At 46.4% G+C, this 15001-nt stretch overlaps 1 protein-coding gene across 1 annotated transcript in view; it reads left to right on the top strand.

Annotated features, from left to right (window-relative positions):
* Window positions 1-15001, top strand: part of TMEM132D (transmembrane protein 132D) — a 549620-nt gene that overhangs the window by 238524 nt on the left and 296095 nt on the right. The window contains exon 4 of the mRNA XM_040620044.1: window positions 6622-6632. Within this exon, the coding sequence (XP_040475978.1) occupies window positions 6622-6632 (11 nt within the window). The remainder of the gene's footprint in view (window positions 1-6621; window positions 6633-15001) is intronic.

Below are 15001 nucleotides of genomic sequence, written 5' to 3'. Positions count from 1 at the left end.
GAAAAACGTCCTTGTCCCGAATGATTCAGTGACAGTCCTGCCAGAAGCACCAGGCTGTCCAGTCGCATTCCTCTTCTCGGTCGGATCTTGTGACCGCCATGCCTCAACATTTGCCCTCAACATCTGCCCTGGCGTTTGGTCGCAGCTGTCACGTGGCTGATCAGGAAAATGCCTGCTTTTATTTTAATGAATTCCAGAAGTCCAGGAGACTTAGCTCCAAAAGCCAGCGCTGCTGCTGATGAGTGTGTGACTTCAAGCATTGTCATTCAGCTTCTCCTACCTGCAGTTTTCCTGTCTATGAAATAAGGCAGGTTGACTAGATAATCGCTAAAATTGATGCATGCCAGATTCTCTGGGAGAAATCAGTGCAAATTCTGTGAGCTGCCTTAGTTATCACCCAAATAACACTGACGTGTAAAAGCAGCTGTTGTCCGTCTTCAAAACTAGAGACTTGCTTCCTATCGGCCAAGGGTTTGATTCTTTATTTGCAATCATTTCCTTTGACCATGTACACTGTCCCAGGTCAAGGACACTATCTTAGGTCAAGTACAGCCATGTCAGTATTGATGGCTGCCCTGGTTGGTTCCTGTAACTAGCGAATTGTGAAATAATTTGGTTCTTACCCCAAATATAGAACTCTCCAGTTCAGATAGGCGTTCAGGTAAAGGTTTGATGTCTCTCTCCAACCTCGGCTGAAATCCTAGATCTTTTCCCAGTCAGGCTGTCCCTCCTCAAGGGTCCTGAATTCATCCTGAAAGGAGAACTTTACTTGATCTTTGGTGTTGAGTGCAGGAGGAGGCTTCAGGTCTTTAGATTTTTACAGAATGAAATATCTACCAGATAAACAAATGTCCCTTTGGTAGCCTCGTGGACAGGTTAGCTGCAGTGCTCTGTGGTGCTAACCATCTGCGTGTCTCTGTAGTGTAACCTCCCTTCCCTTCTCAAGAAGGGTCAGGAGAGAATGAAGGAAGGATGGGGAAAGATATCCACGTACATCTTCATCCATACACAGATACACGTGCCCCGGAAGCACCGCGGATCAAAAACACATAAAAGAACCAACAAAAGCTCCATGCATTCTGGAAGGGTGGAAATTTATGTCTGCGGGTAAGTCTTGTAGACACACAGTCTTAGCTGATCCTCAGAGTAACCCGTACTTGGATCACGTTTGTTGTTAGCATTTCCCCGAGGAGGAAGCTGAGGTGCAGAGAGATTGTGAGGCTCGCTGTCCACGTACGATGAGCGTGGGTGCTGGATCTTGAGGTGGAATTGGGTTTTCCTTCTGCTAGAGTGGAATCTTCCTGCCGCCCCCTGAGGTTCCAGGAAGTAAGGAGGACTGGGGACCTGCTCACTGTCCCCTCTTCTAATCTGTTTTCTGCTGTCTGGTTATCTACCTGTAAGCAATTTGTTTAATATCTTGATGGAAAGTAGGGTTGCTTACTGTTAGGCAGTTCTCTTCAAGCTGAGTAAATTGGCTTACAGCAGCATTCTCTTCCTTATTAAAAGTAGTATATGCCCCAAATCCATTAAATTCTAATATGGAAGAAATGGCAACGTCCATGGTACCTTTCAAACATGTGATTTGGGAACTCGGGTATTACCTGGACATGGGCTATGCAGTGAATAATCTGTAAGAAATAACCCACACTCAGAAGCATGCACCATTGAGCCAGGTGCTTGGGACTTTGGAGAAATCCTTGGTTAGTTGAAACCAAAGTCCTCATGAATTTTATTAATAAATATGTAATGTATTCTATCCAAAGTTTCAGTATTTCACATTAAAAAATTGTCAATAAATATATATGTATACACACACATACACACACAAAAGCCGTCGAAATAAAGTGGCATTTCTATTTCTGTAGAGAAATCCACTTGTGCTCTGAATTAATTTACATGGAAACTTACCACCTTCCTTCAGTTCAAGTGGATGGTATCTGAAAAGACCAGCTCTAAACTCACAGCACAAATCATTTATAAGCTGAGTCCCAACTGGTCTTCTGCCCTTTTGATAATTAAATTTAGTACTAAAACCTCCTGAGACTTATATTTTTAATATCTCGATTTGAGGGAGCGTTGTCCTAGTATCTGGACAGAATGCTTTTCTTTCTGAACTGTTAATTGGGCAGAGAACCCAGAGATAAACAAATTGATTTAATTTTAATCTGCTTTCATGGTGATGCATAATGATAACTGGTTTCTGTCTCATAGGGTTGAAAACTACAGCCCTTAATAAGAGTTTGTGGGTATATTATGCAGCTTTAAATAGCTTATGTTGTGCTAGACCGCTCTCCATAAATTATTCTAACTCCAGCAGCATCTGAGGGACTCCCAGTTCTTGTCTGCTGCGGATTTTCAATCAGTGAAACTATTAGTGTGACATGAAGAAGCTCGGAGCCTTTTTCTGTGAATATCAGCGTGGATTCCATGCCTCGTGTGCCATAAAGGAGATTCGTTCTGGAGAAACTAGGGTTGCTCTCTGTTGCACATGAGACGCCCAGGTAGGAGGCTTCAAAGGCTGGGCTTCCAAGCATGGGCTTTGGGGATGGTCTTCACATACTGAGGCGCCCAGAAGTTGGTTGGATGAGTGGTTCAGAGTATGGATCCTGAATTAAGGCTGGTCATGGTCCAGGTGGAGTCAGAATGGTAAGGTCATTGACTCTCAAAGCGGGATTTGGTTTCTAGTTCTCCGACCAGCTCTCTTCTACATCCCGTATTACCTGTCTTCTCCTGATAGACGCATTCTCTGAACCCCTCCACCTCAGTCTACTTTCTCATAGTTTCTTAGACTTCTCTTTATTCCACTCACCACTGTCTGTCATCATATTCTCGCTAATGTCTGTCTCCCTTTGCTGGGCATTGCTACCACTCTGGGTAAAATTGATTCTGGGAAGAACTGGGATATTCTCGCTTGGCCATGCTTCTATGGTTTTTCAGACTAAGGACAAACAATGAAAGTGACATGTCACTTGCAGGTGGACACAAGACACAAGGAGAGACCGACATGGGAGTTTCCATCTTTTCTTCTCCAAATGAGGCATCCATCAACACTCCTGATGGTAGAGCCTCTGTTGGCTCTCCCTGAGGGAGACGTCGCTGACCCTAGGTGCACATGTGCAGGAAGGAGAACTAAACCGGTGTTGTTTACTTAGTAGCTGCCTTTGTTACTGTAACACACCATGCCCTGACCTGACTGACTCATTCCTAGTCGTGCCAGAATGAACTAGGACTATTCTGTCCTCTGCTGTATCCCAGCAGTTAATAAGTGCCCAGTACACAGAAGACACGCATTCAGTGGTGGTTTTTTCTTTTTTTAATTAATTCCGTAAAACTTGGATCTCTCAGTGCTCATCAGTGGGTGTTTGGACCCATTCTTGGAAATCTCCATAGTTCTACACTTCATGAGTTTGCCCCTTAAGCTTCTGTTGGCTTTGAGTGTTATGAGACTCTTTGTATTGAACAGAAATAGATCTTCTCTGAATGTTCCCACATTTTTCTGTCCCCTATAGTAGTTCATTTGCTATCCACATTCCATTTCACATAATGGTTCTCATTTCACTTGAAGCCAGCATCTGTGTCTTAACTGTTTTTTATCTCACCAGCAGATTTTTGATATGAAAATTTCCTTCTATCTTTGGGTTTTGATTAGACTTACATGACAGGAAGCAAGGACATGCTTGCTCTTTCTACATTAAAAATTAATAATAAAGGAAGTGAAGTCTTATAAGCTGGGCTCAATATAAAAAATTCTGTCCAGTTGACTTTCTGGGGTGTATTCTAGCATAGAGCCCAGGGGAATAAACACTTCGGATTTAGGGAGGAAGAAGAATTCTAGATTAAATCGTGACCTCTACATGTGAGATGAAGAGGAAGGAAATTAAAACCGATTCCCCATCTCTTCTCTCAGGCTTGATCTCATGCAGCCTCTCAGAGGCGTAAAATAGTGGGGGTGCAGTGAGCTCATAATGTTTGCACCTGTTGGGAAGAATAGTTGGTGTGTTCATTTGTGTGTTGGCAGGTTATGTTGTGATCTTTCATCTAGCAGAGCGTTAGTCCCCTTTTGGATTCCTGAGGGAAGTTTTGCATTGTGAGGTCTTCACCTAGGGCACAAGGATGGCTGGTGTGATGGAAACCATTCAAGGAATATCTAGACATGAATCATTTTAAATGAATCTGTTTGCTGAGTTCACTCCTTCCATATGTTCTGTTTCCTGAAATTGGTCTGCCCAAGAAAGCATCGAAGGTAGAGGTGTGTGGCCTCACATTTGCCCTGCTCACCCGTGTAGGACCATGGTGATGAATTGCTGTGGGTCTAACCTCTTCTGGGCTGACAGCACTATAGACAATCCAGTAATGTTGCTGTCTTTGAGAAAGCAAATTACTCTAATGACTACATAACCAGTCCTTCTTTTGCAAGCCACGTAATTTCTAGTTCTTTGCTCTCAAGAAAAGAGAAGGAGGAGGACCTGGTCCCATTGTTAGATCTTTAAGCATAAATGTTGACAATGGATCCCATGTCATTTTTGTCCTGTGGGGAGTTCAAAGCATTGAGGTATAGTGCTGTAACAAAGTGCACTCCATTCAGGGTTTCCGAGGACTCCATCTCTAAAGCAGAGACGTAGGGATTGAGCTGACACTGACCCTGTCTCATTCTTGTTGTAGAGGAAGGGCCAGTACAGATCCAGTGGCACATACCCTAACTGGGGAACGTGTCCCTTTGCTGGGATATCTCTTATCAAGTCACAGTGATTGGCATCCTTTCTATATTCTTTCTGCATCTCAGGGCTGGAGCCTGCACCTCCATGTCCCCAACCTCCTTGTCCTGTGTGGTTCTGGATTACAGTCTGCCAAGGAGAGCCACGAGGATTTGGAAGGCAGAAAAGAATGCAGTGCTGTCCTGTGGATTCACAGAGATTGTTGAGGTCCCCAGCGGCTGGGGAGCTAGTGTTGGAAGTCACCCACGTTCGTGTGGCAGGCAGTAGAGACAGGTGGGAGGGGCTTCTTGACCCTTACTTCCAGCCTGCCAATGGTTTCTCCATCCTCCTCTTACAAATTTTCTGCTGGACTGTGCTAGACTTGCTTCAGTGTTTCTGTCCAGATGGGACCCTACGGGAGGATTACCTTTCTCTGATTCCATGCAGGAAACTGCGGTCATGTGACTTGCTTTGGCCAGCATTTCCGTGTAGACACACGGATGTCTCATGCTCTCTGTTCCTGGGGTTGGGATATTCTGAAGCACCAGGTCGTGATGACATCATCAGAATATGGATTCCATCAGCCTGAATTTGGCCACATAGAACCCTAAGTATGAACAAAAGAATAAATCTGCTATTTTAAGCCAGTAAGAGTCAGGGTTGGTCGTTCCTCTAGCATAAGATAGAATAGAACCCAGTCCTGTTATTGATCGGTGCATTCCTGATCCTTCCCTGTTTTATGTCGAAAATTCTTTAAAAGTTATACTGTTTTTGCCTAAGTGTGTATTGAATACAATTGTAATGAGTCTCAATCTAGAATTTTAAAAACCACATTTAGAGACTGATGGACAAAGAGAAAACATAAATTTGAATTTATATACATCTTTCGGTTGCAGAACAGTATGACAGAGTGATCAATAAAGGACTTCCAGACTTAAAAACTAGAACACATTAGGGTAAAATTCTGTGAACGAAACAAAATGAATATGCTAGCTAAAGGAGAAAAAAAATACAAATATAAAATTCAAGCCTGGGAAAGAAGAGGTTGTCTGCATATTTTTTTTAAATGAATAATGGTCAGTATCGAATCACCATGGTATTTAGATTCCAGTGAATACTTTTAAAAGAATGATATAACAGTTTAATTTTTAAATGTCAATAGTTACAATATACTGAAAATCTCAACCTTTGCAGTTTAGGAGGGAAAATTTTAAATGTCAACTTTAAAATGTGCCTGGGGAAGCATAGAAATTATTCTATAGTATTGCCATCCAATGAATTTCTCTGCAGTGATGGAAATGCTCTCGACCTGTCCTGTATAATCTGGTAACCCCTGTCTGTATGTGGTTCTCAAGTTCTTAAACTGTGGACATGCAACTGAGAAACTGAATTTATTTTCTCTTAGCTGTTCTACATGTAAATAGATTCCGATGATTGGGGCTGCCTGTTTGCACAGTACTTTTCCGGAGCATATGGAAGCAAGGCCGTTGGGTTATTGGGCCATCGGATGTAAAAACGGTCCAAGTCAAATTGCAAAATTATTTCTGTTTGCTGCTTTCACAGAGGGTAACCTATCATAGTAGCATCTGTGGTCTTTCTTGCAATTTTAAGCACCCCTAAGACAGCCCGTGCATCACACTGGACGAAACACCTTCGGGAGATAAAGCCCCACCCCGTCACCAGGGGAGACCGGAGAACCCATGTGGTAATGAGCAATACGCTGGGATTCGGGCTGAGCTCACATAGTGGAGCAGATGGGACCGCTCAGCCCAGGGCTGATCCAGGTGCAGGTGGCCAGGTGTGGGCAGGAGTGGCGGCCGAGATAGAAGGGACACCTTTTCCTCCCACCCGGGTGCATGGACGAGTGAGGGGTGGGAGGGATCGCTGCAGGATGTTTACATTAGAGAGTGAACATATCAGAAGACAGAGTGAACCTTCGTCCCATCACCCCGCACACCCTCACGGCCTCCCGAAAGCAACGTGGATTTGCAGTCAGGGAAGACAGAAAGGGAGTGGGACGCTCCATGGGATACCTTCTCAACTTCCCCTTCGGACACAACTCCTGTGTGCGTATGACAGAAGACTGGTATTTTCACCGTGAAGAGTAGACAAAGCAGAAGACGTCCATCATTTGTAACTCAGTCACCCAAGGCTTAACTAGCAGAGTTTGACACACATGTCCAGTTTTCTCATGCATATCTCTATTTTTACCTGCATTATGTAAGAGAGAAGCAGAACCTATCAACACTAGAATGTCAGGAAATCCTTTCACTCAGATATATATTATAAGCAAGTTTTCCCTTCTCTTTCCTTCCTGCTTTTCCCTTGATTCAGGTCCTAGGAGGGACAAGAAGTGCATTAGCAGAGTCGTGCTAAGAACTTGGAAAAGCCTGGCCCCTGGCAGATCATCGTAGGCTACTACCTTTCTCTGCTCATTAATTTGAAATATAAACAACATAGGAACTACAAAATAAGTTTAAAAGGTCCAACAACATCTATTTTTCCCAGATGATTATCTTTTTATAGATCAAGCCCTTCAAAATAAAGGTCTTGTTCAAGCATGTGTGTCCTTCACAGGGCCTGACACTGCTTAGCAGACAGTCCTGCTCTTCTCAAGTGTCCTTGAGGCCAGACGGTCACCCCAGGGCAATGCCGTCGCTGCAGACCCAAGCTTCCAGCCCCTGTACACTTGTTCTCTGAAAGGTGCTGCCTGAAACCGACCTACCTTTTGCTTCGGGCATTCTGAACTTCTAGTGCGTTCTGTGGGAGGGGATGTACATTCCCATGAAAGTATTCCCGGCCACTCTGCAGCCGGCTCTGTATTGGGAACCACTGAGCTGCTGAGCACCGGTGAACGGTAGGGCCGCCTGAGATCTGAGTAATCAGCTTCTCTTTCCAAGTTGGAAAAGAAGGCATTCTGGTGGGTTTAGGGATGTGGAGCAGTTCCTATTATTGTCGTTGTTTTTACTGACAGCCTACGAATTGGCAGGGTGTTTGGTGTTTTGGAAGGACAGAGAGAGACAGAAAAATAGCTGGAGAGAATGTATTGTGTGGGTCACTGGGAGTGTTCAGCCATGGTGGGGCTGGAGGAGAGAATGATTCGAGTGCCTGGAATCCCGTCAGCAAAAGCAGAAAGCAACAAAGGGAGTCAGGCTTTCAGCATCTCAGAACCACAGGCTTGGTGACTTGAGGCTCAGCTCGAGCTGGAGTCCACATCACTGAGAAATTCCGGGAAGTGACGCAGGTCCCCCTGGCCTTCTCCGTCGTAAGTCGTCTAGCCTCCATGCTGCGGAGACCTGGTCTCCTGGTTTCTCTTCCCAATAAAGGAGAGTTACTTGCTGGGAAATATAAAATGCAACAAATGGGAACGTTTTCTAGATCTCTCTGCAAGGAATGATGGTACAGAGAAGGTGGTGATAGTTGGACAAGGTATCAGGATTTTAGATGCAGAAGAGAGAGGGTTATTCTAAGGAACCGAGATGCCCTTCAACAGATGACTGGATTAAGAAGTTGTGGTCCATATATACAATGGAATATTACTCAGCTATCAGAAAGAATGAGTTCTCAACATTTGCTGCAACATGGACGGCACTGGAGGAGATAATGCTAAGTGAAATAAGCAGAGAAAGACAACTATCATATGATTTCTCTCATCTGTGGAACATAAGAACTAGGAAGATCGGTAGGGGAAGAAAGGGATAAAGAAAGGGGGGTAATCAGAAGGGGGAATGAAACATGAGAGACTCTGGACTCTGAGAAACAAACTGAGGGCTTCAGGGGGGCGGGGGTGGTGGAATGGGATAGACTGGTGATGGGTAGTAAGGAGGGCACGTATTGCATGGTGCACTGGGTGTTATACGCAACTAATGAATCATCGAGCCTTACATCGGAAACCGGGGATGTACTGTATGGTGACTAACATAATATAATAAAACAACATTAAAATTAAAAAAAAAGAAGAAAAAAAAGTTGATAGGTATATAACACATCATAGATGATAGATGGATAGACTGACACTTAGTAGTCAGATGGACAGATAGAATTTAGTATGGGAAAAACAGTTACAATGTTACTTTCCATTGCAAATTCAATCTTTCCATTGCCAATCTACCTACATGTAAATGGTTTGGTTGCAAGTTGTCCATGTAACCCGTGGGTGGGCCTTCCTGTGTCCTTGTTACAGTTTTTTCCAGACACAGTTTATTTCATTCACTCTCAGGCCTGGACTGACACAGTCTTTTCAGTCTTGTGGGAAGGAATTCAGAGCAAGAGAGAAGGCTCACCAGTCTATGGATAAGGACTTTTCCATCAGAAGAGGTCTAACGTGTGTTTGTGCCCATGTATGTCCCTTCTTGTCTTACTGGCCGTCTGTTCTCCACCCCAACTAAAATATCAGAGGGTGAGTTCTCTTTGTTCTTTTGTGGACAGCAATCACACTATGGGCGTCTGTGGTTACTGATGCAGGTGCAACTTTGGGCCCTTTGTGAGTTCCAAAGACGAATGCAGGGATCCCAAACTCAATGGCCCTCAGGGGAAGGCAGGTGATAACACTGAGTGAGTTTCCAGGTCAGGCGTCAGAGAAGTGTTTGTGTTTGGAGAGGCACTAGGGGATGAGGAGGGAGCAGGGAAAACTGAACACCTGTGCTTTTAAAGGTGGCGGCCTCAGCTGACCGGCACATGAGGGCACACAGATCCAGTATTACGGCACTGTTTCAAGACAAGCCCAAAATCTGGATTTTTAAAGGAAATGTCATAATTTTAAAATAATTGGTTCAGATGGTCAAAATGGAATAAAATATGCCAGACAAGAGGCTTGTAGGCTACCTTCAGCCCGTGAGCCGCCACTGATGACTTAGGATTGAGGGAGAGACCCATTTTCCCAAGGAGAATCAAGCCTCTAATGAACACCCAGGACGGGTAGGCAGTGGTTTCCACTTCCATGTCAGAACATTGTTCTTCTGCGTTCTTTTGCTGCCTAACTGACCACCCGACACTGAATACTCCAAACAAAGGCCATTTTCTTGTGTTCATGGGTTCTGCGGCTCCGGAATCGGGAAGGAGCGTATCTGGGGTGGATGGATGTCTCTGCACCTTGATGGTTGGGGCCGCAGCCAGGAGGGCTCAGAGGAGGGGACAAGACCCTGACGCGGGGCCCTCTCAAGGCCCACTCCAAACACGTCTAATGGCACGTGCAGTCTGTCACCTGCACCCTCCGTCAGGGGTGGTGGCCTCCTGTATGGTGGTGCCAAGCTCTGAAACGAGCATCCTACGAAGCCCATGGAAGCCGCTTCACCTCGTGGGACTCACTAATAATCCCGTGGCCTCACTTCCCCTTGGCTGCGAGCCTTCCTCCTGGATGTGAGCAGAGGCAAGGGCACCTCACAGCGAGAGCATGGGGGGCAGGAGTCAGGTGTCGTCATGGTCGCCTTCGGGAAACACGCCTGCCGTGTCTGCCACACGCCAAGTGGGTTGAGATGATAAAAGAGGAGCGGAGTGGAGATTTAAGTCAGCCCATTAAAATGCACAGCGGTCCCTTCTTACTTATCAAAGCGTCCGTCTTCCTCTCCCCCGGTATTCTTTGTGGTTTACGGCCAGTTTAGCACTTAGCTGGCCGGGCTGGCTGTGGAATCCGTGGTTAATGCCGGGCCGGGGGTGTGGCAGGTGTGGGCAGCCAGGCACGGGCTCATAGGCAGGCTGCTCGGCTACGCTTCTGTGGTGTCTGCGGTGGTGGCCAGAGAGGACAGTCTCCGAGGGACACTCGGGGTGCAGAAGCTTGGAGCCGCCTGCATTAAACAGACCCCATCTTGCTGTCATGAAGGCGGGGGGCAGGGGGACGATGCAGTCCTCTCCCTCAGCTCCCAGGCTACAAAATCGGGTCCTCTACGCGGCTTTTTAAATATGAAAATGTGGGAAAGCATGACCGTATGGAATAGTAATTGGTCTCATCAAAAAAAATTCACCAGTGGGGCGCCTGGGTGGCACAGCGGTTAAGTGTCTGCCTTCGGCTCAGGGCGTGATCCCGGCGTTATGGGATCGAGCCCCACATCAGGCTCCTCCGCTATGAGCCTGCTTCTTCCTCTCCCACTCTCCCTGCTTGTGTTCCCTCTCTCGCTGGCTGTCTCTATCTCTGTCGAATAAATAAATAAAATCTTAAAAAAAAAAATTCACCAGTGCCGTAGGATCTGGACGGTCCTCTCTGTGCTACACAAAAGAGACGTCTTTCTACCAGCTTCTGGGTCCGGCTGCGTCTTATGTAATCGGGGCTGGTTGACACCCACAGTTCTCACTCAGTCTTCGCAGAGACGCGGAGGAGGATTCTCTGCCTGGCAGCCTAGTCCCGGTCCTGCTGCGTTCCTGATCCGCCCCAGCCCTCCGTGTGTGCGACCACGTGGGTGATCGCTGAGGCCCGTGCTCTGGTCCGTCCTCAGTCGGGGCCAGGACAATGGAGCAGCACTGGCTGGACCGTTGACAGTCAGTGAGGTGCAGGGGAGAGACCCCACAGCAAAGCGTGCTTTAACTCTTCCTGCTTCAGCCGGTCGCGAGACATGTCCCTGCCGCTCACGTTTTACTGAACAGAGCCACACGAGCGTGCCCGACTTCAAGGGGAGTGGAGGAACGAGTCCTCACAGGTGCCTGGAGAGACGCTGAGAGCGCCCTGGCAGCTGCCCCACTGGGCAGTGGCCGTCAGTGTCCCACAAGCCCCTTTCCTTTATGTGGCCCCCAGTCCACCCGGCTGAGCTCAGGAAATATCCCCTCTTTGTAACCTCTTTTCAGTCTTGATTTTCTCATCTGTACAATGCGAGCTGAAGTGACATGCGTCCAGGTGAGCTGAGAGCCGTAGGGCTGAAACATGCTCTTCTGAGCGCTGGGGACAGGCGCTTCCAGCAGCCGGAGAGGGGGAAAGGGTCCCTGTTCGGGTTCTCATGTCTTCAGTGGGGTTCCCTTGTCCCCAGAGAGGCTGTCAGCCTGAAAGCAGGATTTCAAGGAATGAGCGAGAGAAGAGTCTTTTGAAGATCTTTCTTATCTCCCCACGCTTTTGTTTTTTAGCTCCTCTGATGGTTAAATGAATAGCTTTTGTTACACTCTGGGGAAGGGAGGATGCAAATGGGAGGTAGGAAGATCAGAGCCCACGTCTGTGATCATGGATGTAGGCGGGGGGGACTGTGGGAAGGAGAAAGGGAGGGAGATGGTGGGAACAAGGGAGCTGTGTGTCTCAGTTTCCCCTAATGGGACAGAAAACCTGGATGAGGGAGAGAAGAATTTTCTGGAAAGATCAGTGGGCACTCCGAGGCCAGAAAGGCCTGCAGTGATCAGTCAAGTTTGGGTTCTGGAAGGAGATGGCCTCACGCATTCGTTATCCAATGAATAACACTTCATTGTTTGGTGAGGCTAGAACTGAGTGTCTATGAGCCTGACTCCACTGGGGTCATATGGAGGTATCCAAGTGCCAAGCCCCCCTGTGCCCTGCATGGGACGGGGAAGGTAGCTGCAGGGGGGCTTGTCCACTTTGCTGACAGACACCCTTTGGGAACAGAAAAGCTGCAGGACAACACAGTGAGTCAGAGTAGGGCTCCCAGAGCCAGCTTCAACCATTCATTAGCTGTGTGACCTTGGGAAAAATACTTCACTTCTCTGTGCCTCATTCTCTTACCTGAAGATGGGATAGAACTTGTCTCCATCACTGCCCCTATACAGCTCTCCTAGTTTTTAGATGAGACCCTATGTGATGTATTGATTTTTCATTCCACAAGCACATCGTGGGAAGTGTCGTTGTGGGCTCACCGATCATAAGGGATGAACTGCCATGGTGTTGTGGGGTCACGCCGACCACAGGGGGTTGTGTGCTTGAGGGCGCGGGTCATGTGGGAACGCAGTCCTTTCTGCTCAGTGTTGCTGTGAACCAAAAACTACTCTAAAAACGAAAGCTTATTAATTTTTAAAAGTGATATTTAAACATTATTGTTTTCAGGAACGACACACGTACCTGCCTGCTGGCCCGACACTTTCTAGTCAGTTTCCAGTCAGAGGATGTTGTGTAAACAAAATTTAATTGGCCATCATGTGCAGGTGGAAACTTCATTAACAAAAGTCTGCCCATTGGAGCTTGCAGAGACCCCACCGTGATGACCTATGCTGGGGGCTGGATTCCGTCCTGGGAGGTCCTGAGTTTCGGCGTTTCTGCACAGGACTTTACTTGGAGGGAGTCTTTGCAGACACAGTCCCTACAGTACGCTGTCGAGCACTTAGAAATGTGTTCACAGAGTAGATCTCACGTTGAGTGTTCTTTTCACAATAAAAAAAATAAAAGTAAAAATGAAAGTGGAAAAAAATAAAACCTAAACTCACAGTGATGAAAACAAAATTAAAAGCCAGGATAATGGGGAATTGGTGGCTCTTGCTTCAGGGATGAGTGTGTCCAAAACCCAGAAATAGCAAAATTAAATCCGCCAGACCAATAAAATAGCATTTAGTAAGAGTTTATTGCGCATATGAGAAGTTTTCAGACCGGGTGCTTTCAAGTTATACACTGACGTGAAGCTCGGGGACGTGATGTCAGAGGTGGCTTATCAGTTGAAACGGGGAGGCTGTTTACCCTTTACAAGGATGGTTACCACAGCGGGCGTTCTGGATGGCAGGGAATTGGTTAAAACCACTTTTAGGAAGATTTCCTAAGTTTCTTTAATGATGATCAGGGCACTGAAAAGAAATAACCTAAGTTTCACATACGTTTGTGAGGTAAGCTGGATTTAGGGTTGCTCACGTGGCTTACTGGATTTATTTGCTTGGGGGGATCTTCGAGCTTGGTCTCCATTGTATTTTAGTTTAACTGTTGGATTCAGGGCTCCCATACCAGCAAAGATCCATTGCTTTCCTCCCAGTTCTTCCTCCCCATGAGGTCACGTCTTGCTAGGTCCTTTCAGAGTGCAATGGCTGAAGGCCTTTGTCTTCCCAAGCCTCACCTTGGATCAGGGATGAGGACCTGGGATGGGCTAGGAATACTCTTCTGGTGGCTTCTGGGAAATTCCCAAGCCCAGCAATCCGATTGGACCCAATCACTGTGACCAGAAGGAAGAAGAGTGCTGATGGTTTGTGGGTCACCTCATCTGTTTCCAGGACCCAAGGCTATTGCCCAACAGGTAGGATACTTTCAAGGTAAAGCCTGCATCCCTGTGAGCAGGTCACTGTTGTGAACGATGTCATGTGTGACAGCCGGGGTTGTGTTCGGATTCAGGAGGGCACCGCTCCCAGGGACAGGACACTTGCCTGTTGCCTTTCAGGGAGAGGGCTTCTGCTCTGGGCCATGATCTCATCATTGCCTGCCAGGTATTACTTTCAATTTCGGGGAGGGATATTTGAAGGGCACATCATTCTCTTTCTCTTTCTTTTCTTTCTTTTTTTTTTTTTTTGTAAACCAGAAGTCTGTGTTTGAGAATGTGCTAACGGAAGATGATTTTTGTTGAAATAGCCATCAAGATACCCCCGAAAAATGAAAGAGAATGGGAAGGAAATAGCCCTACCAGATATTAAAACACGTCATAAGCTATTGTGTTTAAAGCATTTGGTTGCTGCCCCCGAGAAGGCAGACAGATCAATAAAAGCAAAGGCAGAGGCCAGAAATAAGCCTAAGGGGCAGGCGAATTTAGTGAAGGTCAAAGATGGCATTTAAATCAGCGGGGTACTGGCTGAGTCATGTAATGAATAGTGCTGAGGAAGCCCATATGGAAAGAAATAAAGCCAGATCCCCCTTCCACTCACTTCTCACATGAAAATAAATTCCAGATGGATCAAGGGATTAATTTTCTTATAAATCAATTTCCTAATAAACAAGAAAAAGAAGACCAACAAAAGAATAGAGAGATGGACAAAGGATGTGAACAGATATTTGATAAAAAAAGGTTATTCAAATGTAAACCTATGAAAACCATATTCAGGGCCCCTCAGGCTTAATGAAATACTACTTTTACTTGTCAGAGCCTCAGCAATCAAACAGGCAGGAAAAAAGGCACAGGAAGACACTCTCAGCGAATGTGTAAATTGCTAGAAGCTCTTTGAACGGCCATGTAGCACGTTCTGTTCAAAGTGAACACCAGCATCTCTTCTGACTTGGTCCTTCTTCTTTGGGACATGCATGCTGTGGACATGCTTGCGTGTGTGTGCAAAGCTCTGTGGATGTGGAACTTCTCTAAAGTGCTGATTGTGGTAGCAAAGATTGAAAACCACCTAAGTGTCCACCAGACGGGCACTGGTCAGTGAGCTGTTCTGGACACGTGCACAGTGGTTGGGAATCAAGGGGGCAGTGGGTCTCT

The sequence above is a fragment of the Ursus maritimus genome, unplaced genomic scaffold, assembly GCF_017311325.1.
Source record: "Ursus maritimus isolate PB19 unplaced genomic scaffold, ASM1731132v1 scaffold_33, whole genome shotgun sequence".
In the NCBI taxonomy this organism is placed as follows: Eukaryota; Metazoa; Chordata; class Mammalia; order Carnivora; family Ursidae; genus Ursus; species Ursus maritimus.
Note: the sequence above shows the minus strand (reverse complement) of the source record. Positions and strands in the feature narration are given on the sequence as shown.